Source organism: Diorhabda sublineata, chromosome 7 (genome assembly GCF_026230105.1).
Source record: "Diorhabda sublineata isolate icDioSubl1.1 chromosome 7, icDioSubl1.1, whole genome shotgun sequence".
In the NCBI taxonomy this organism is placed as follows: Eukaryota; Metazoa; Arthropoda; class Insecta; order Coleoptera; family Chrysomelidae; genus Diorhabda; species Diorhabda sublineata.
Genome location: NC_079480.1, coordinates 32,371,988 through 32,393,304, shown reverse-complemented (window position 1 = coordinate 32,393,304; position 21,317 = coordinate 32,371,988). Strand labels below are relative to the sequence as shown.

Sequence of the window (21,317 nt, the reverse complement as noted above, 5' to 3'; positions counted from 1 at the left end):
GGTTTTTTTTACGTGGTATCCCCCGTAGGTCTATTCAACAGACAATTTTCTGATGAGGTAATCTTCGACATAATTATATTATCAATCAGTTATTTGGTTTCTATTCTACGCTTATTCGTCCAGGCTGTGGCTCAGAATCTAATACAACGCCGAATGTGAAGGTTTGGAGAATAACAGGAGTTAAAGTTGAAGTCATAGTTGGCAATTCTTCTTCAAATCATTTTCCTTAATTGATTTTGTTATTTCCATACTGCGAGGCATTTGAGGCCTGCTTTATTGCAACCGCACATGTTTCCCCAATTTCCTTTACATCTGCAGAAAATTAATTTCACAAGATCGGGGGTGCTGGAGGCTTCGAAGTTTGGATTGGCATCCAAATGTTTCCATGCTTTTTCCTGTCCCAATATTCAAGATTTTAGTATTTTCCAAGCCGTGATTGGACCTTGTGATAGACTCGGAGACTGTGAATTGCTTCTAGACTCACGAGATAACTCGATGAGTTACATATACAATTCTTTGAGATAGCATCTGTTGGGAAAATAGTATTTAACAGTTCATTGAAGAATTCGCATATATTCATATATTCCTTTTAATGGTTTCGTCAAATTTAACCCAAAAATTGATCTGTTTCAAAATAGCGACACCTCGCCTTGTAAAGACATAATTATTTCATTTATTCAGTTTACAACTAAAGTTTTCGCAGACAACTGCTTGTACTTCAGACTTCAATTCAAACAAACGCGTCAAAAATTTACCACGGGAAAGTCATCTAACTTCTATGTGAAGTAGTAAAGAAACGTTGATGTACTTCACCCCCTGCTACAAAACCAGAAAATTTTCCTGTCATTGATTTTGCACAATCTGTCTGTGCGTACATATCAATCCTAAAAATTCTCTTTCAAAAGTTTTCTTGTAGGTGGCAATTTTACTTGGGAAACCCTGTATATTTATTCTTCTAAGTATAATGAAACTATTATAAATTGAAGTGAACCGAACTACCAACTTACAATGTTATTTTGTAGGTAATGCTACGGTCCAACCGGAACCAGAAGATAAGGAAGCATTTATTAAAGCACAAATGTACAATACTGACTATGAACCCGCTTTTCCAATGGTATATTCAATTCCGAAAATCAAATAAAACAAGTAATAATTACATTGTAAATGCTGTTATGTTATTTCAATTTGTAAATGTCAAATATATAAATTAACCACAATAAAAATTTTGTAAAATGGCACTGTTCTATCTAGACATTGTTTCCTATTCCTCTAAATCAAATAGTTACTAATTAGAATCCAACTGTGTGTGATAATTGAATATGGGGCCTTTCAGTCCACCTAGACCGGTATTGAGAGATAGTCTGAATAGCACGATAGAAAAACTCGATAACGATTGATGATTTCTTTAGTAAAAAACTGTAAATCTAACCATTTGGTGATCGAAAGTATTAATTTTTTTCACTACCCTCATTGTCTGTCGCCATGTGGAACGTCCTTTCAGGCGCTTTGAACGCACCATCTGTATGTAAAAAGTGTCCATACTATAAAGAAACTTCAAGATGTCATTACCGTTCTAAAATTCGATTTGGAACAAAGTGCTAAAAGTTGTTAGAATATAACAAAACTTTAATACAATTACAAAGTTTGTTTATGATATTGCCACTTTGGTCATCTAGAAAGTCCACTTTCTCCTACATCGTAATCAAGATCAAATTTATTTTCAAAATGTGGTACTTTCCCGTCTATTAAAAGTAACTTTGAAGAAAAATTTCTACTACTTCCCCCCCAAACGTACTGTCGTATTCGTAGATAGTTACTATTTCTGATACAGTTTGTCGAAAATCCCCAGAAAACCTAACAGTAATCCCACCCATGAGTCCTATCTAGAGCCTCTACATGAGCTCTATAGATCATGATAGATGGAATGAGCTGTGCGTCCATCTGCTAATAAAAAAGATCAGTAATAAAAGTCTGGCCAGGTCCACTTGGAGTATCCAGAAAAACTATTTTTCCTTCATTAAAATTAACACTTTTGTAGCAGTCACCTGGTCATTAACTAATTTTGGTTCATATTCAGTAATATACTCGTTTACTTCATTTACATTATACGACTTTCGCAACGCCACTTCTTACGTATCCAAAGTATTATGTGCATTACTATTTGATGCAGGAAGCCCAAAATCATTTAATGATTCATCGCAAATCTCATGAATCTTATCTTTAATCACGATAAGCCCATCATCACTACAGGGATTAATTTTATGTTGATAAATCTCTTTGGCAAATAATTGGTAATAATGCATTAATTTTGACCAAAGTTGATTACCATGAAAAGTTATAAGTGAGTCAATCTTAATAGACATATACCGTCGCAGACATTCTTTCAGTTCCTTTAAAGATGAATAATAATAAACATATTTTTTGTGTAACGTGAACAGTTTACGCAAAGGAAACCCTCAAAGATAAATTAATTTCCTCGTTTTTGCAACATTTGTCCCAACTAGCATGTTGTCGTTGATTTGACGTCTGTTAGATGTCATTTTGGTCAACCGACGTCAATGACACAAAAAAAGTTTGTTTTTGGTAGGTGCACTGGAACAGTACTGAACTGAACTAGTGCAGGGCAGTTCAAAAACGATATAGTGCAGAGCGCAATGCAATATTTGTTGATTGTTGTATTTGAGGTTATTTGATGTAATTCAAGCTTTGTAGTATTGATAATAATGGAAAACAATTCAGTACTTTTTGATATTTTACATTCGTCCGATGACTAAGATGTAGTGCCTCCGTTTCCAGATTACACTTATTGCACTACACTGACTAAACTGACTCTAGCGCCAGTGCAAGCAGTACAGTGAACTGGGTGAACTAGTTTTTTTGCACTGCTACTAAGAACAGCGACACTAGCGCCGGTTCTGCTACAAAGAACGCTTTAGTATAAACTACCTGAACTGGTTTGCCAGTGCAGCTACCAAGAACAAACCTAAGATATAGGATTTCTTGTCAAAACTCAAAACAGTCAGCTGCTGGGTGATGTAATCATAACGATCGAAATACCTGTGCCAATAGTGGGTTTCCTATTACCAGTGTTTGGTGTACTTCTTATTTCGAGGTTATTCGCGGACCAAAAAATAATTGAAACATTCGCATGAACGTTTTATGGGAATTTTAAACTTATAAACATGTTATCTACAATACCGAAAACCTTGACGTGAGTATTTCTCAGTAACATCATATATTTTTTTATTTTTGACTATATTTCTATAGGAATTCAAATATAAAAATTTATAATAATTGGAGTGTATTAGATCATATTTATTTCAAAGTTACAATATATTTATCGTATATTTGAGAAATGCCTTGAATAAATAAAAAAATTTCAATTATCAGTGCGGTGAATATTTTTAAATATTTATAAATGAAATATAAAAAAATAATACATGAGACATTCAATATTCGGGCTTATTATCAATACCTTTATGAATTGATTTTTTTTAAATTTGTAAAATCTGTTAAATACTTATAATTACCATTTTAATGTTGAGCTGTACAACTTATTTATTTTGACATTTAATTTTTTGATGTATTCTCAAAACTGTGTGATAGTTATACTGTGAAAATAAGAAAACAAACAAGATCTAATTAGAAATTTTAATAAAAAAAATTATTTGATAATATTTATAATATTTAAAGCTTGATATGATTATGACACCCAAGTGTAGATAAAAAATTACACTTACATTGACTTTTACACTCGTCTGAAGTTACCGCTAATATTTTTTTACAAAACGATAATTTTTATAACAAAAAAAAAATCATAATTTATTTTTGAGCGCTGACGCGCATCGTTCGTTTTGAAATCAAAGCCCCAACATTTTTTCAAATTTCCTGTAAGTGTTGTGAAGGATACTTAATAAATAATCTATTAACAAAAAATTGGAAAATAAGGAAGAGAATATAGTTAATTTTATTGATCCTTTGGTTAATTGCAGTAAAAAGGCAAAATATTAGTTTTAAAAGATGCCTGGATTGGTGGAGTGTATATTACGCTGAAATTATTATTAAAAATATTATTGTAGATATGGATTTTAGTCCGAATGACTATCCCCCAATACTTGAAATTTGTAATAGTTGAATAATTTTTCTTTATTTTTTTGTTATTCAGCTTAGAATCTTAAAATATGTCTAACATTTTTTTATCCACTTAATTTCCAATTTTTGGTAGTAATATTATGTAGTCTATTATAATGTCTTTATCTGTTTCTTCTATTGACATTTTTTCGCAAAAGTTCAGTTTATTTTGAAAAAAAATATTCGTGTTAGAATCTTGTGGATAACTGCACATGGGTGACGTTTTCTCTGTTGTTTTGTGTAAATTTAGTATTCATCATGTGGGTAATTCTCATGAAATCTTGAAACTCCTGTCCTAGCAGTTTTTAAAATAAACCTAACTGATCTAGGAAGTTTGTTTTGCGAAAAATATATAGTATGTATTCTGAAAATCATGTCCCAATATCCGGATTAAAACAAGTTTTTAGAAAATCTGTTTTGAACTTGTACAATATAAATACCACAAACTTTCAAAATTTTCATTTTTTTACACATCAATCATGCAGGGTTATTAAGGAGGCTTGACATGGTGCAAGACAATGTGCAATGCAATTCAAGACGCAATATTTTTTGATCAAAAACATGCGCAGATAAAATTCAGTTTATTGCTACATGCAAGATCTCGCACAATATTATGGCATTTTTTATTGCGTGCATCGTCAATTCTAAGGAGAAATGAGTTTCTGATCTGCTGATAGTAACCAAGAATTTCTTGGTTATCTTACATTTTATTTTCCTTAGGAGCTTTTTAATTGTTTTTTTCATCCACATTCACGTCTTAATCTATACCTAAACTTATGTTTCTCCTTGTTCTATCCAGCCAGGGCCTGGCCCACCATCGACTAGGTGCTCTTTTATGTTCATCAGCCTCCAGAAGCAAGGTATTAGTTATAATTATAGCTAGTGATGCACTGACTCCTTTTTTTCTATACTAACTAATGTGACGTTAGAAAATTGTTTACTTTTACTTTTTCATTAATGGCAACCATGATACAATGGGAAGAGTCTTGTGACGTGCAGTATTCATCTATGCAATATATTGACCTTGCAATAAATTGCATGCATTTCCTTGCAGTTTTCTTTGAAAATCGAGAATAATAATCAAACTTCATTCATTGAGCTAAAAGATTTGGATGCCAAATCGATTGCACAAAGTATAGATGAGTTTTTGACAAAAGATCTGAATGTAAATAAATGCGTTGGTTTTGATGGTTGTTCAACGATGTCAGGAAAAGACGGAGAAGTACAAGCAAAAAGTACACCAAAGCCTTGCTCGTCACACAAACTGAATCTGGAATTTTAATTTTAATTAAAAACCACCGTGAAAATCCGGGAAAAGTGACAGACGAAATTAGGGAGGAAGCTGTTGTTGTTGCAGAGAAAGTCGAACTTGAGGAGGACATTACATCATTGTATTACGGGGAAACAACGTCATAGAAGCAATCATTCAGCAGAAAGCTTTTCAGAATACTGGAAAAGGTCTTTAGTAACACCATACATGGATTCAATTATCATCTCCCTTGATGTACGTTTTGCTGAAGAAAACACGCCATCATTCGCATTATCTAAGTTACACCCGACGAAGCTGCAAAAGATGACAACTGAAAATCGGAAACGAATTTGCGAATCTATTGCCCAGTTTTATGATTTACCGAACCGAACTTTGGCAGCAATTGTGACTTAATCTAACAAATCTAACAGTTGTTGATGCCCTAAAAGAAACAAATTTCTTCTTTCCCGAAACGGAAAAAGCATTAAAAATTTCGAACGCTTCACCAAGCACTACCTGTACAGTAGAGCGATCCTTTAGCAGTCTTTTAGAAGACTAAAAACATGGATATGAAACATCATGGCAGAAGATCGTCTGGCCATGATTGTACACAGAGCTATAATGAATAAAAACCTAAATAAGTTTAATGATAAAGTGGCTGAAAGTTTTGCAAAATATCCCCGCAGGTTATGTTTTAATTAAATATAATTTTTGTTAAAATAAATGATTATTACTGTGTTTAAAAGTTTGATTTAGTTATTGCGCTGTCGAGGTCTTGTGAAGTTTTATACATTGATATTAGGAACGTACTTATTTCAATCGTCATCGAGGCAAAGACTCCCAAAGTATACCGCTTCATGCTCTCGACTGTACCAGTATTTCCCCATTGCCCCCATTAGCCATAAGTTGGCGACGCCCTTGCCTTGAATTAGACACGTTCATCAATGTATTTTTTAGACGACGCGCCATCTGAAAGTTGTTCGTTCTGTAACCATTTACATACCGAAAGTTGCGTTTTGAGTTTTCCATGTGGTGAAAGTGACAGTTCCGTGCTGCAAAACACTTTCGGGACGCCGTGGAGTAGCCACTTCAATGTTGACAGTTTCACTTCGATGATTTTGCATAACGTTAAAGCTTATATAGATGACTCAATAACAAACAAGATTGAAATTGCTAACAGAATACTTTCTTCCATCACAAATACGAATCAATCAACAAATTCTATCGAAGACACAAACACATCTAAAGAGATTCCATCAATATCTAATAGAGATATACGTATTCCATCTGGATCCAATCCAATGAAATTAATAATTGTCCTGGAGGTACAATCAACATTACTTTCTGGAAATAATTAAAATTGACATTGCAAATATCATGAAGTACATTATATTCTTCAACAAATAAAATGTTTAGAATTCTCTATTATGAATTTTCTTTCCTCAGTGTAATTGAAAAAGTTTGGGGTCTTATGCGTCGTCTGAAAAATGTTGTGTACGACTCGTCTAGCAATTTTCAGACTTGTCCAACAAATGAGAACTTGGCATACAAATAACTATTGAATTACTGAAAATATGTGAGTAATAAATGTACTTAATTGAAAACTGGTCATATTTTTTAAAGGGTGTGCCAAGATTTTTTAATTTATAATGACTATAGTAAAAATGTAATAAATTCCTCCTCTTTGGTAACTTGAAGACCTTCAATTCGAATTATCACATATATGACAATAAAAAAAAATTCTATTTATAAATTTAACCTTTTTAGAATTAATTTATGCGCTTGATATTAATCAAATTGTCCTGTACTGTTAATTGTAGGTTGTAATTTTGTACCAGAACTGTCATTTAATGAAAATAAACAGGATATAGGGTCAATTAGGGAAAATGCCAATGATTTTGTCGCAAATATGATCGTGAGAAAAATAAATCGATTTAAGCAACAACCCTGCAATCGCAAGCTACTGTCAAAAAAACTGAACAAAATAAATTTAAATTTTGCTTACATATTCGACGATTCTGAATCGAAGACCCAAAAAGAATTCTTCAACTATTACAAAGATAACCTAATAAGAAAACAATTAAACTATAACTATATTTTTTGTTTTGTGGTGCGTAAATACACAGTTTTCCGACGCACGGACCCGCGACGTATAATTGTCCATGCGTGCAACAGGGAAATCACAAGTTGATTCCGCAAACTTCCAACGACTGGCCTTGCGATTTATTTATGGTCAACGCAAAAGCCAGACGTACCGGAAATTGTTAACGTGTAAAATCGAATGGCGAATCCGTTGGAATCATCGGTATACGCGGGATCAAGACATCCTCTCCTTTATGTTTGTTGCTTCAATGACGTTATTTATCACCTTTTTCACAACCAGTCTTGTTCCATTGCACAACTGATCCTATTTTTAACTGAAAATTCTGGGGTGGTAATCCAGACAATTCCAGTGAATTTAAAAAAATCGTGGGATAGTTGATTACGTTAACCTGGTTCGTAACGATTGATTTGAAGGAAACTAAATGTCCCGGAAGAAAATTCTTTGCTCGTTCACGCCGCCAATTATGGGTATGGACCTGTTGCGATATATCTGGGAAAACACGCTGAATAAGCTTCTATATTGTGTCTGTGATGTGACAGAGATCTGTGGTTAATGTGATAAATCCGGTCGAGGTGTCCACTGCGACTTCACTATTTCCAATGACTAACAACTGCTTCACAAACACATTTGCAGTACCTATCTCAAAAAATCAACAAAAACAGAGCACATTAACTTGAAAAGTCACAGTCTCAAAAAATCACCGAAGTAAAGAAAGTTTTCGCTCAAAGATAGGAGGCACACTTTGTTTGAAGTATCGATCGACATAGAGGATGGATGCCAAATATTATAGTTGGGTGCAGAAATTTAATTTGTGACAAAACATCAAGGAAAAACAAGATTGTGGATTGTATTTAATTCCGAGCATTTTCATATTTATTCACCTTCAAAACCTTCTCTGGACTTCCACAAATAATTCAAGACCAAAATTAGCCAAATGGCGAAATAGAACGTGCATATTGTATCAAGTAAACGGTGCGTGAGCGAGGGGAGCCTAGCGTGGTTGGTTAGTTGCACTCGTGGAGTTTTAGTAGCTATGAATCACTTCGACGGCAAGCGTCGCTCTTTTTGTGTTCGCACGTTTTACGGGAACGGTCGTTCATACGTCTTGACAAGGCGATTGGGTTAAGCCTTTTGAAGAGATCACCACCACCAAAAGGTCGTCTAAGAACTTCTAGGACCACGAACAATATTGATAGGAGGAATAAGCAAAGGAATTATTTGCACTTTCTTCTTTGAAGATTCACGAGGATGAAACATCACCGTTAACACCGACTGCTATGCTGCGATGTTTGCCTCCAGAACTTGCGAGATCAATAATAGCGAATACTAGAACTTGGTTCCAACAAGACTTATCACACATCAAATGTTTCTAGTCCGGTTTTGACGTAGAAGTTTCCTGCAAGAGTAATTTCCAAAAGGGGTGATATCCCTTGGCCCCATGTAGCCTTGACTTGACGCCTCTTGATTTTTTCCAGTGGAGACACCTCAAACATTAAATCTACATGGACAATCCGAGGGACATCAATCGGCTAAAGGAAAATATCTGCCGCGTTTAGATGAGTCCCGTCTTCGAGAGGACCGTCATTCATCATATCTTTTATTTCATAAATACCTTATATATTAATTTTTTAGCCTATACTTAATAAATGCGCGTTGTATTGCGCCACCCTGTATATTGAGTATTTTTAATTTTTTTTTTAGTATAATGTGAAATGGATAAGAAAGTTATTGATGTGACTATACCAGTGATTCACTGGGATTACACACGTGCGATTACTATAATAATTTTATCAGATTATTTCAGGAAGTTCAAGTCAAGGTTATTTGTTTGTTTTATTTCCTATCACTTGAAATACCTTCAAAATTATCAACGCTACAATAAATGAATCTTTTATAACAGATTAATTGTGACATTTATTTTTTTTATTCGAGGATTGTTTGATTACAATGAAGACAAAAGTCCTGACACATTCATTTATTTTTATAAATTTACAAATTTGACCTACCTCTTTGAAATCTTTTTACTGCAGTTATTCCTTGGGCAACTCAGACAGCCAACTACGCAAAAACTTCTCTACAATGTTGTCGATATGGAGTTTTTGACCCCTGCGGACTTCTTTCAGTGGTCCAAACATGTGGTAGTCGTAGGGTGATAAGTGATAAGCCCTAGTATGTCCCACCCCACTTTAAGACGTCCAGACAACCCATAAGACAAGGTTGTGCAGCCAACAGGCTAATTTTAACAAAAAGATAAAACCTCCCGATTCTCCCATAGAACTTAGGGGAGAAGAAGGAGTCTACTTGCGAAACAGCGACCTGTCGAATTAACATTGGGTGGTGGAATGGCCTTCTGCTCATCCGTCCGTGGATTTTTCTGGGAGTGGGTGCTTAGAGAGACGAAATTTGTATTTATAATGTACTCTGAGCTTATCAAACTCGTAGATACGAACATTTTTTTAGAAAAGTGTTTTCAGCACCGGAAAGCCGAAATTAAAATAATGATCAACCTTTAATAATCCAATAACATCTAACACATACATAGCAAAATTGACATACCTGAAGTTCTGGGTTCGAATCTAAGATTTATTTTCAAATTATATGCGATTTTCTCGTTTCAATACTTTTTTTTTGTCCAGTTCCAGCTTTAGAATCACTTTTTCATAAATCCGTTTTTATTTCCGCAATGAATGGTTGATTTTTGAGTCCTCGCCTCTAACCAAACCCCATCCCCTTCCAGCAATTAGCCTAATTAAGTTAGACCTCATCCATCATATTCACCTGTTCTGACTCTGTTTGTTTTCTGTTCCATAAAAAAACGATTTAGTGGAAAACTAGAATGGTGATATGATGGTAGATACAAACGCGTATTTGTATATTTGGATAGCATTGTATGATATTAGAGAATTAAAAATAAATATTACATTCGCATATTATTATTTAAAAAAAAAAACTGAACAAAATCGGTTCGGGTTTCATTTTATGATGCAATAAAATATCTTTTGTTAACCAAAGATAAAAGCATAAAATGTATTAAACAATTACTTCATATACACAAATAAAAAAATTATCAAACTGTTGAAAATGTGCGTCATCGCGAGTACGAGGGTTGTGCAAATTGTGTTGTTAACGACTATGCACTGACGTCATCAGATGATGAGTTAACACTGAAATTTCATTGAATATGATGATTAAAATGTATCGATTAGAAAGTGATGCACTAACAATTTAAAGAAAAAATTCCGTAGCAACAATTGACAAAATAAAATAGAATTAGTTACTATTATTAGTATTCTCTGAGACTGAAGAGTTAGGTTAGGTTAAATTACCATTGAAATTGACTTAGAGGCTCAGTAATTTATTACTTCTATACCCGGATTAAGTTTCCGCTTTCGTCCTTTTTCATTCAAAACATGTTGAATGCCTCCATTATTGGTGTGAAGGATATTATCGATCAGAATTTTAACATAATTCCTTCTGGCGAAGTACTTTTTGGCTTGGATCTATGAGATTGATTTAACGGTATACGACGAATTTTCACATGATGTTTTCTAGTCATTTCATCAACACATTCTTGATCTACTTATTTATATTCTGTCTTTTGTATGTATTACTACATAAACTTCAACTTGCGCACCATTGGTGGCCCTAAGTACTTCCAGTCTGTAATCAATTTCAAGTCAGATACGCTGTAACATGTCGCCTGTGATTGTACTAAAAGCTTGTGTATTTCGGCGTTTTAAGTCATCAATATCATTAAACGGTGTCCGGTAAACAATGTCCTTTAAATAACCCCACAAGAAGAAGTCGAAGGGTGTTATGTCCGGAGACCTTGGTGGCCATGGAATTGGACCATCCTGTCCAATCCATCGGCTGGGAAAAGTTTCGTTGATGAGTGCCCGAACTGTTGTCAACCTGAAGAATTGAAGTTTTCGGATTGTGCTGGAATGTTTGCCGTATTCGCTCCACATTTTCTGGACTTGTGCTCTCCGGCTCCACTTTTATGCAATACTGATCTGGTGCTCATGACGCTTGTGTGCCATGCACGGATGGAGGGTCTGGATGGTGGATCTCTTTGGAATTTTGTCCTAAAGTTTTCTTTGAAAGCATTTTATAGTTTAAGCCTGTCTCGTCAATTTTATAGAAGTTTCCGGCTTTATGGGCCCAGATATCGGGGTTCCTTTCCTTCTTTTTTGGCAAAACCACATGCATTGTGAAGCATTCCAATTTCAGGCTTTTGCAATGTTTTTCAAGAGCGTTTACACCATCTATTGTCACTGTATGTGAGTCTATGTCTTTTCAATTTCTTCTCCAATTTTTTATCGTTGTAACGGCTATATTGAGCAATTTTTTGGATCGATATAATATAAAATGTAATTCTTTGAATAGCTTTGTGGAAAAGTTTGAATGATTTATGTTCTGCTGCAACATTGTTTAACGTCTGTTCCGATCAACTTAATGGGATATTTTGTTTTTGAATTTCGTATAACTGGCCAGGCAGAAAGTGCAGACATAGCAACTGCATCCGAATTCCATACCCAAATATACAATTATATATATGTAGATGGAACCGGTCTTTATTGGAAAAAGATGCCTTTCCGAACTTTTATTTCCAAACAAGAATGTTAACCAAATGGTTTTAAAGAAGCCTAAGTTCTATTGACTCTTTGAAAATGCCACTGGAGACTTCAAATTGAAACCTTTGCTGGTATATCAGTCTTAAACACCCCGCACCATGCGCGGCACTGATAAAGATATTGCTTGCCATTTGGTTGGCGATCTAATCGAAAAATTTTTTCATACTGGTATACAAACAACTTTCCAAAAGTTTCATTACTTCTTGACCGGGCACTAATATAGAAATCGGGATTTGGAAGTAGAAATTATGTTTTTGGCGCCAAATAACACCTCAATTTTACAGCCTATAAGTCATATAATATTATTAATGAATAAACGATGAAGAATCGCCAGAAAAAAGAAAGTTATAATCAAGAGGCACTTTCAGCGATATATTCTTATCTAGAGATGTTGGACAGTGATGCCAACTGTGTTTTATATCTGCGGCAATCCATAGAAAACTTTTACTTGAGCATTACATCAGTATTTTTCGAAAAATTAAAATATATATTTCGTTTTTTTTTTGTAAACTTGTAGTAAATAAAAGTAATTTGTAATGTGTTTTATTTATCATTTAATTGACCTCCCTCGCTTAGCAAAAATTTGATCGGAACTCATCCTTCGCATAAAGCGAGGTATTACTGTACTTTTATATACAATGTTGCCATACACTTTGCTATACATTTCATTACCCGCTTTCGAATGTTTAACGGTTGAAATCGGCAAAAGATCTTTGGATTAAGGAGGTCATTTTACATTGAAGTTGTCAAGAATGGTATTTTTCATGCAGACCAGTATAATCGGTTTAAATTAAAAGGGCATTGCAGAAACAAACGCCTATTTTGAAGACGATCTAGGAATACCAGAAAAGCGCTACAAAGTTGCGTCAGTTCTCCAATCATTTAACAAAATTCAAAAAATCTTCTGAAATTTTTTATCAATACTTTGATTTGATTAAATTTGAATTTTTTATCACAACCTCCATTAGATATACAACTAGTCGTGTTATATCAATCACAGCGTATTATTAAACCAAAGCAATTCGGTGAGAGTTGGCTGACACCCAGATTTTTTTATAGACATATTTAAACTGCGGTGACTTACTTTAAACATGTCTTATTATTATTTCCTGTTCAATCAGTAATATTTCTGTTGTAATGGATAAACTCAAAAAGAAAGAAATTATCTCATCAATGGAAAGATAGATTATCTATTAGTAACGTGGACAATGTAACCCAAAAAAGTGAAAAACTGTTAATACGAAACGTGAAAATTAAGTAACGCGAATTTCTTCTTCTGTACTGGCAGCGATGCCGAAGCGATCGACAGTAACTATGAAGTACAAGTATGAACTTGTTCGTGTTACAGAAATTGCGTGGAGTGCGTGTAGATTGTGTCAGGTGTTCGGCCAGAGATATAGAGGGTGAATTCTTTACCGCAACAACGCGTTCTTAGAGTTCAGCAGGTTTTGGCCAGTAGATACATTACAACTGTCCCACACCCCTGTATGCATTAAAATGGAGAAAACCGGATGGTTCTATTTAAAAAAATGAAGATTTTATATTTATGATGTTTGAACTTTTTTATACACACCCTGTATAAAACGAGAAATTTTTCAACATAAAATCAAATACGTCTGACCCTGCTAAAAGCAATCGAATAAAAACCATTTTTTAATCTTTAAGGGTATTCTCGTAAAAAAATAATTTGTAAGGGTCTGCAACGGTCAAATTTTTTACAAATTAACTCAAAAAGTATGCATTTTTCGAAAAAAGTTTTTAGACATAAGTATGCTAAAATTTTACGTAGATTTCAAAAATGTAATAATATATAAGGTGTTCTATTTAAAATAACAAAGTTACAGTCGGCTTCTGGTACAACCGGAAGCCTGCAAACTTTGTAGGGCGCGGAAACGTCATCTTGACATAGTTTTTTTAAGTTCAAAAACGAAATAGTGTGTTACTTATACTTTGCGAATGTCTGATGCAAAAGGAAGTTGTAAGTAGGGGCGTGGGGGTGTTCCTAACCTAATCTAACCTAACCTTACTTTACGAGAAACTTCTTTCGAAAAGTCTTTGCCAGCTATATTATGAGCGGTTTCTATCAACGTCAGTTTGAATATTAAATTTCGAATCCTATGAGTTTGAAAATTTATACAAGCGTTAATACTATCCAAAACCACCAAAAATCTTAATTAATTATTTCCCAGACGATGAAAACAAGTATTCGAAAGCTCGGAATATATTAAAGTTAGTACACTTTGGTTTTTCGTTGCCACGTTCCCAATAAGAAATCGCTAGGAGTGGTTTTTAATTATTTTTTACTCCCTAAATAAACTTCAACACTTCTTTACCATAATGTATGCTAAAATCAAGTTATTTTTGTGTGTATATCATTCACAGTTTATCGAAATGTTCGATTGTTTACTTGTAGCTTACAACTTTATTTGTTTATGTACGTCTTTCCCACTTTTTATTTGACCCTTGAGCTATAGGGTGGTTTAAATAAAATGGAAATAAAGAGTATCGAATATTTTAGCGCATACTGTACAAATGATATAATGTATATGACTTTTTATCAGCATAAATGTAATGTTCCAAATTGTTGTTTCCAATATAAAACTTCGTGAATAAACATCTATTAATAGTTTCATAAAATCGATAATTGTATTTGCCCAACAATAGGCGCTACCGATAATAATTGATTTTAAATGTACCTGTGATAAAATTGTACTTACATTATATCGAATTTACGTGGACGGATTAAAAAGTTGTGAACAGCAGAAAATATTTTTTTTTTATTAATAAAAAAGGATTATTAATTTCTTAAATTTAATCAATTGTCATTGGTTATTTTATTTATATTATATTTCTACGGCGATAATATTTTTTGCCCAACAAAACGTTGATATATTATTTACGATAACATATTATTACCGTTCTGAATTCCCCCTTTTCACTATTGCTTTCCGCGCTGCATGTCTGTCAAATTATCGTTTTCAGAGACTGAACGTCAACAGTTTGCATTGCCGGTCAAAATTTTTTGCCCACCCAATAGTTTGCGTGATCTACACACTTCTTTCTTATTTCCTTCTAAAAATTTGTCCCACAACAAGTTAATCGGGTTGAGATCGAGCGACGGTGTCGCTTCGAGGAATGTTTACGTTCGTTGTCATTCTGGAAGATAAATTTTCTGGCGATCAGGCTCTATCCATAACGAACTACTTCTTGTAATATTTTTGATATCCTTCTTTCTTCGAAATCCCTAAATTTTTACCAAGTCTCTAATCGCCCTTCCATAAACCTAACATCCTACCTTTAACCTGCGCAACATTCATCTCTTACCTTAACTTATCAATTGGAGGTACAGTCCTTGAAGAACCTTGGCCTACCAGACAACAACTGTCCTCCATTCTTAACGTTGTTGTACTTTTCTCCGCCATTTTCGGACGCCTATTTCTTTTAGGTCCTATTCTACGTCGTCCTGACATCTTATGCTTAGTATGGCTTATACCGGTTTATGCAGGTTTGACTCCTCGACCCTCCGGCATCCGTTTGACGTGACAAGTCATCTTAATTTCGCACTTTTGTTCTCTATAACCAGGCTGGGCTAAATTTTAGCGTTAGTACGGATGCGCAATTCCCTTTGGTCTTGGATTGGGTCATAGATGCGCCGAAGTACTTTACAAAACTGGTTACTCGAGATGGCGCTTCATCAACCAAAACAACCTAAGGTAAAACAAGAGATTAAACTAAAGTTTAAACCATGGTTTGAACTCTGGAATGATCTATTTTACAGGTCACAGTTAAAAAAACATTTTTCTGTTAGTTGTCACAAATATAACCAAAATTTTTTCGGTATTTGTTTTAAAATTGAATTGTTTATGAAAGTTGTACAAAGAATTGAAAAATTTCTATGGAATGGTGCTATTGGTTATCATTCTTAAAAAATACAAAAGAAAAGTCGAATTTAAAAATGTGTTACAGTAACTTGGGAAGAAAATAAATTGAGGGAAGTTGACAAGAGAATTTAATGATGAAACTAACAAAACCTATTATATTTTCGATAGAACTATGACTAATTTAAAAATCAAATGGAATAATTTAAAGATTCGTTCTAGAACTAATCACTTTTAGTTTTCTCACCGCGTCAACAATGTTGATAATTTCTTCATCATCATCGTCGAGTGTAAAGTCATTCTACCTCCAGACCGCCGGTAACATTTAAACCGAAATTTACCAGTAAACGCTAGTTTAAAATTGAGGTTTAAACTTCAAATAAAACTAAAATTGGACCTAAGTACATTCACCTATCAGAAATGTCAAACGTGCTTGCGTTGCTATATCTCAAAACTTAAGCAACCCTCGTATATGTCTTTTAGGTCTATCGGTTGTTGATAATACAATTACTTTTCAGTTAACTAGATAAGATATAATTATCACTAGAGATTAATTAATACTTTCAATTGTAATTACATTCTTATGAAGTAGATATTATTTTTTGTGAATTGATTTAAGAGTTGAATGTTGTTGAAATCAGATAATTTTGATAGAATAATTGTAACGCTATAAATTTAATATCCAGTGATCGTCAATATATGTAGAGTTTAACCCTGACAATTTGATGCTAATAAAGCGCATTCATCAAATTATATTCAACAAATGGTGTGTTTTGGCATGTAGCCAAGTTATACCCAAAATTCCACACACATAGGACCAACAAATAATTACGATGAGGGTTCAAATAATATGATATACATTCTGACTATTTAGTTATTATAAAAAATAATTGCAAATATTCTTAGTTTTTTTGTCATGTTCACACAAACTCCTTTGCCTCGTCGTTAGTGTTGAATTTTTGATCTCAGAGGTCGAGGGCTTAAAATTTATCAAAACTCTATTCATCTTTAATTAGCTAAAACAGCTTCAAAAAATTTAGAGCCCTCTTTAAGGCCAAAAGATCATATACTCCGCAACAGCTTTTAAGGCCCACCAGGCCCAGGTTCGTCCATCTTCAAAATATTGTTCGCACACATTTAGAGCTCCGTTCCCAAGTTTATCTTGAGGATTCTCGACTCAATACAGAAAAGAGCAATTCGACTTATAGAGCACAGAAGAAACGTGAATTTATCGAAACTTCTTTCTTTGGAGATGTGCCAGCTACCAAGGCATGTCTTTCCGAATTCTATAACATACAGAAGTTCAAAATTAATATCCACAGGCATCTCCAAGCGGTAAACTAACTCTTCTCGAGTGTAATAGGGTTTACCCTCTTGGGTTTGCTTTTACATACAAAAAAAAGGAACAAGGGAAAGGCTTCTGTTTTTTACATTTCGGCGTTATTTTGTTAAAATATCCAGTAAGACACCACATCGAAGGCAAGTTACTGGCCCCAAAGTCACCTCAGCCCAGGCAGCAACCCGTCTACGATTTGTCAGAGAACAACGCGTTAATTGGACTGACGACCAACGAAGCTCCGTTCTCTTCCCAGATGAAAACAGAGCCTGCCTGTATGGTAACAATAGAAGATAATGAGTCTGCAGAAGACCAGGAGAAAGATTCGTACAGTGTTGCATTAAAGAAAACGTGGCTATTAGAGTAGGTTCCTGGATGGTTTGGGCGGGCATTTCAATGGAAGCAAAATCCGGGTTGCTCAAAAAGAAATGTTGGACCTCGTGCTGAAAAGTACGACAGATTGCTCAGTATCTTGGTCTACCTTATGTTGAAGGATACACAGGACATTGTTTCAGAAGCTCGTCAGCGTCTCTTCTGCATAAAGCAACACAAAGGGTGGAAATCCAACAGCGTAGTCGAAGGCTTTGATGAGAGTTCATTAGATACTAAGAGAAAAATTTCAGAAAACATTTTGAGCTGAACCACTGGCATATATGTAGATATTACAAATTCAAATGAAATTAACATTATACAAGAAGTTTTTACAGTAATTAATAAATGATTCTTTAAAACGTACTTATGGCTCTGAGATACTGAAATCAGAAAAATAATGAAAGCTACAGATTTTTCGCTAGAAACTCTTGACCGCGAGCGTGTGACTTGAGTTGGTATTTTACTCACGAGCGTATTTTTTTTATTTATTTCACTGGGTGGAAACGTATTAAAAGTATTCAGAATATCAATATTTTTTGCAGATCATCAGCACGAGCGGCTCGTAATCAACTTTTTCAGACTTTGAAAATTTTAACTATAGCCGATGATCAGCAGAGGAGAAATATCACTGGAGATATTATATCTCCCGGTCAAGTACTGGGAATCGACCACCTCCGAGATCCTCGGTTAAACAAGGTACGAGGGCTAGTTCGTAAAATTAACTTTCTAAATAAAATTTTGGAATCACTTAAATCAAACGTATAGCCCATCTTCTACGATATTTGACCACAAAATAATTACTTTCCGTTTCAACAAAAAATTTGGAAAAATTGATAACATATTTATTGGGATCGATAGAACGATCAGTATAATTTAATGTTAGAAGATGATTTCATGCAAATGTTGGCCGCGGCTCCGTTTTAGATAGCCCATGCGCAAGGTCTAATTTTGGCATACTCTCTCCAACATATTGGTCGGTATTTCACGAATAAATGCTTCAATATCCAATTTTTCTATTTTGGGCAAAAAAAATTGTCAATCATCAAACGGTAGAGCTCGTCCATTCACAGTAAGCAATAATCCACACCAAACAGTGACTTTTTCAGGATGCATTGGTAGCTTTTGCAATACTTCCGGCTGGTCTTCACTCCAGATGCGGCAATTTTGCTTGTTGACGTATCCATTCAACCAGGATCTTCCTCTAACTTTGCCAGCGCCCATCTACCAAATGTTAGACGTTGTGGGAGATCGTGTGGATTCAACTGTTGCACCAACCGTATCTTATTAGGTATTACACGCAAAATTTTCCACGAAGTGGAGTAATGACATTTCACAGTCATCAATAACTCTGGCAGATACAGCCGCAATATTTTCTTCGATCCTCACTGTACGTTTGCGTGTTAGTGGTTTATTGTCCAATAATATAAACTGGGATCGAAATTTAATCACAAGCTTCCAAATAGTTCCCTCAGTAGACCGATCAAACTGCCCATAAATTGGAAGAAATGCGTGATGCATTCTCTCAACCGAAAATGAATTTTGATAGTAAAAATTTAATAATTTGTAAGCGATGATCGTTCGTAAATCGATTCATGATTAAATTATAGACGAAATTGAACAAGTTTGACAATGACACGATTTACGCGTGATCTGTCGAAAACAGTGTTGCCAAAAAGATACCAGCAAAAAAATCACTCGTTAATAGGCGGAACGGAAGATGTTTGTCCTCTCGTGCTTTTGGTCCAATAATAACCAATTTTTCGGATTCAATCGTGGTCGCACTTCGGTTTAAGATAAATTTCGTGAAGGTCGTCAAAAATCGGCTGTTGTGCCAGAAAACATTGATGCTGTACGTATCCATCATCCTAAAGAAGTTATTCGCGCACGAAGCACATTGTCGTCTGTTTTTTTGGAAATAACTGGACATGTTGTCAGCGTTCCATTAGAGCAACGTAGAATGGTCAATATTGAGTGGAACATCAGCATTTGTTTACCAGAAGTTTTCCTAAGAATCAGGAAACCAATCGCTGAAGACTAATCATCATCGTCCATGACATGACGAACTCTCTCTGAAGACCATAATCAGTTTTTCCTTCGATATACATGATGTTATCCACAGGGAGAGGATAGCACCATGCTAAAAACTAACTGGAGCTTTTATAATAACAGTTTACGAAGCGGACGAATTTCCGCCATGACAACGCGACATCGAATTTAACACTTTTTTGGATAGTATTTACAATGAAACTCTCCATACAGTCCAGATCTAGTTCTGATAGACTTAAAATGAAAGGGATGACTCGATGAGTCCTTTCCTCATCATATGTTGGTAATTTGGAAGGCGTTAACATCGACAATAGACTAGCACGTCAGTTAAAACGAAAACGTTTTTGAACATCGAACAAACAGTTCATGAGTTTTAATAACATTGGAAATTTCTTCTAATGTTCAATTAGTGTGATAAATTATAAGCTCCGATGTATTACAACCAAGTGTGACATCATAGAATATATAATGTATTTTAGGGTTTGGGATTCACATTAGAGGAACGTCAAGCACTAGGTATACATGGTCTTCAACCTGCTCGTTTTAAAACTCAAGAAGAACAACTAGAACTTTGTAGGATATCTATTGAACGTTATCAAGAAGATTTGAACAAATATATCTATTTGACGGAATTGCAAGACAGGAACGAAAAGTTGTTTTTCAGACTTTTATCTGAAAACATAGAGTCGCTTATGCCTATAGTTTACACACCAACGGTAGGTCTGGCTTGTCAAAAGTTTGGATTGATATATAGACGACCAAGAGGATTGTTTATTACTATCAACGACATAGGACACGTGTTCGACGTTCTTAAAAATTGGTAAGTAAATAAAATTTGTGGGAAAATTATAAATTCGCGGAATATATTCTAAAGAAATCTTTGTTGTGAGATTAATACTTTAATGTATTTTTTGGAATGGGAAATTTCCAAAAAACGTGTTTGTTGTAGGCCCGAACCTAACGTTAAAGCTATTGTCGTGACTGACGGTGAAAGAATTTTGGGTTTGGGTGATTTGGGTGCATGCGGGATGGGTATTCCCGTCGGAAAGCTTGCCTTATATACTGCATTAGCCGGTATTAAACCTCATGAATGTCTACCAATAGTTTTAGATGTCGGTACCAACAACCAGGTAAAATTACTTTATACTAAGTGGCGCAAAAGTTGTCATACGATGGTCTTTGACTGTAATTTTTATGATAAATGAAAAGTTTCGTCCCCTTAGGACCTCATCAAACTAGCGGATTGCGAGCGTCTTCAAAGCGGAGCGAGCGCACAACAATCACGACGCGCAGCGAATTCGTTACGATCGCGCAACGAGTTCGCCGCGAATAGCAGCTTGGACTCCATTTTGTACTGTCGCGTACAACCACCACGCCTCACTTCAGTCCGTAACGAGACACAAATTTGAGAACAGCAACGCTGAAAATACAATTTATAATAATTTTTTTTTAAATAGTGGAGGGTCTATTACTTAATTGATAAGAGATTGCGTAACTTGTACAATATTACATCGTTCCAATATTCCGAACCTGCGTTAGAAAGATCCTGTTATTGTACGTCTCTTCA

General features: G+C 34.7%; 2 protein-coding genes across 4 annotated transcripts in view; both read left to right on the top strand.

Moving 5' to 3' along the window:
* Positions 1-1,399, top strand: part of LOC130446962 (NADP-dependent malic enzyme-like) — a 56,302-nt gene extending 54,903 nt beyond the window's left edge. Inside the window, exon 11 of one of the 2 annotated variants that reach the window (XM_056783524.1) lies at positions 1,023-1,399. In XM_056783524.1, coding sequence (XP_056639502.1) covers positions 1,023-1,141 — 119 coding nt within the window. In that variant the 3' untranslated portion in view covers positions 1,142-1,399. The remainder of the gene's footprint in view (positions 1-1,022) is intronic. The other variant, XM_056783525.1, reaches the window with a different exon arrangement.
* A 1,571-nt stretch (positions 1,400-2,970) lies between these two features.
* The window catches only part of LOC130447028 (NADP-dependent malic enzyme-like), a 28,801-nt gene continuing 10,454 nt past the window's right edge, over positions 2,971-21,317 (top strand). The window contains exons 1-4 of one of the 2 annotated variants that reach the window (XR_008910204.1): positions 2,971-3,211; positions 18,247-18,400; positions 20,230-20,570; positions 20,700-20,880. Coding sequence is in view for 1 of the 2 variants with exons in the window: in XM_056783633.1 (XP_056639611.1) it covers positions 3,183-3,211; positions 18,247-18,400; positions 20,230-20,570; positions 20,700-20,880 (705 nt within the window). In the remaining variant the exon portion in view is untranslated. The remainder of the gene's footprint in view (positions 3,212-18,246; positions 18,401-20,229; positions 20,571-20,699; positions 20,881-21,317) is intronic. The other variant, XM_056783633.1, reaches the window with a different exon arrangement.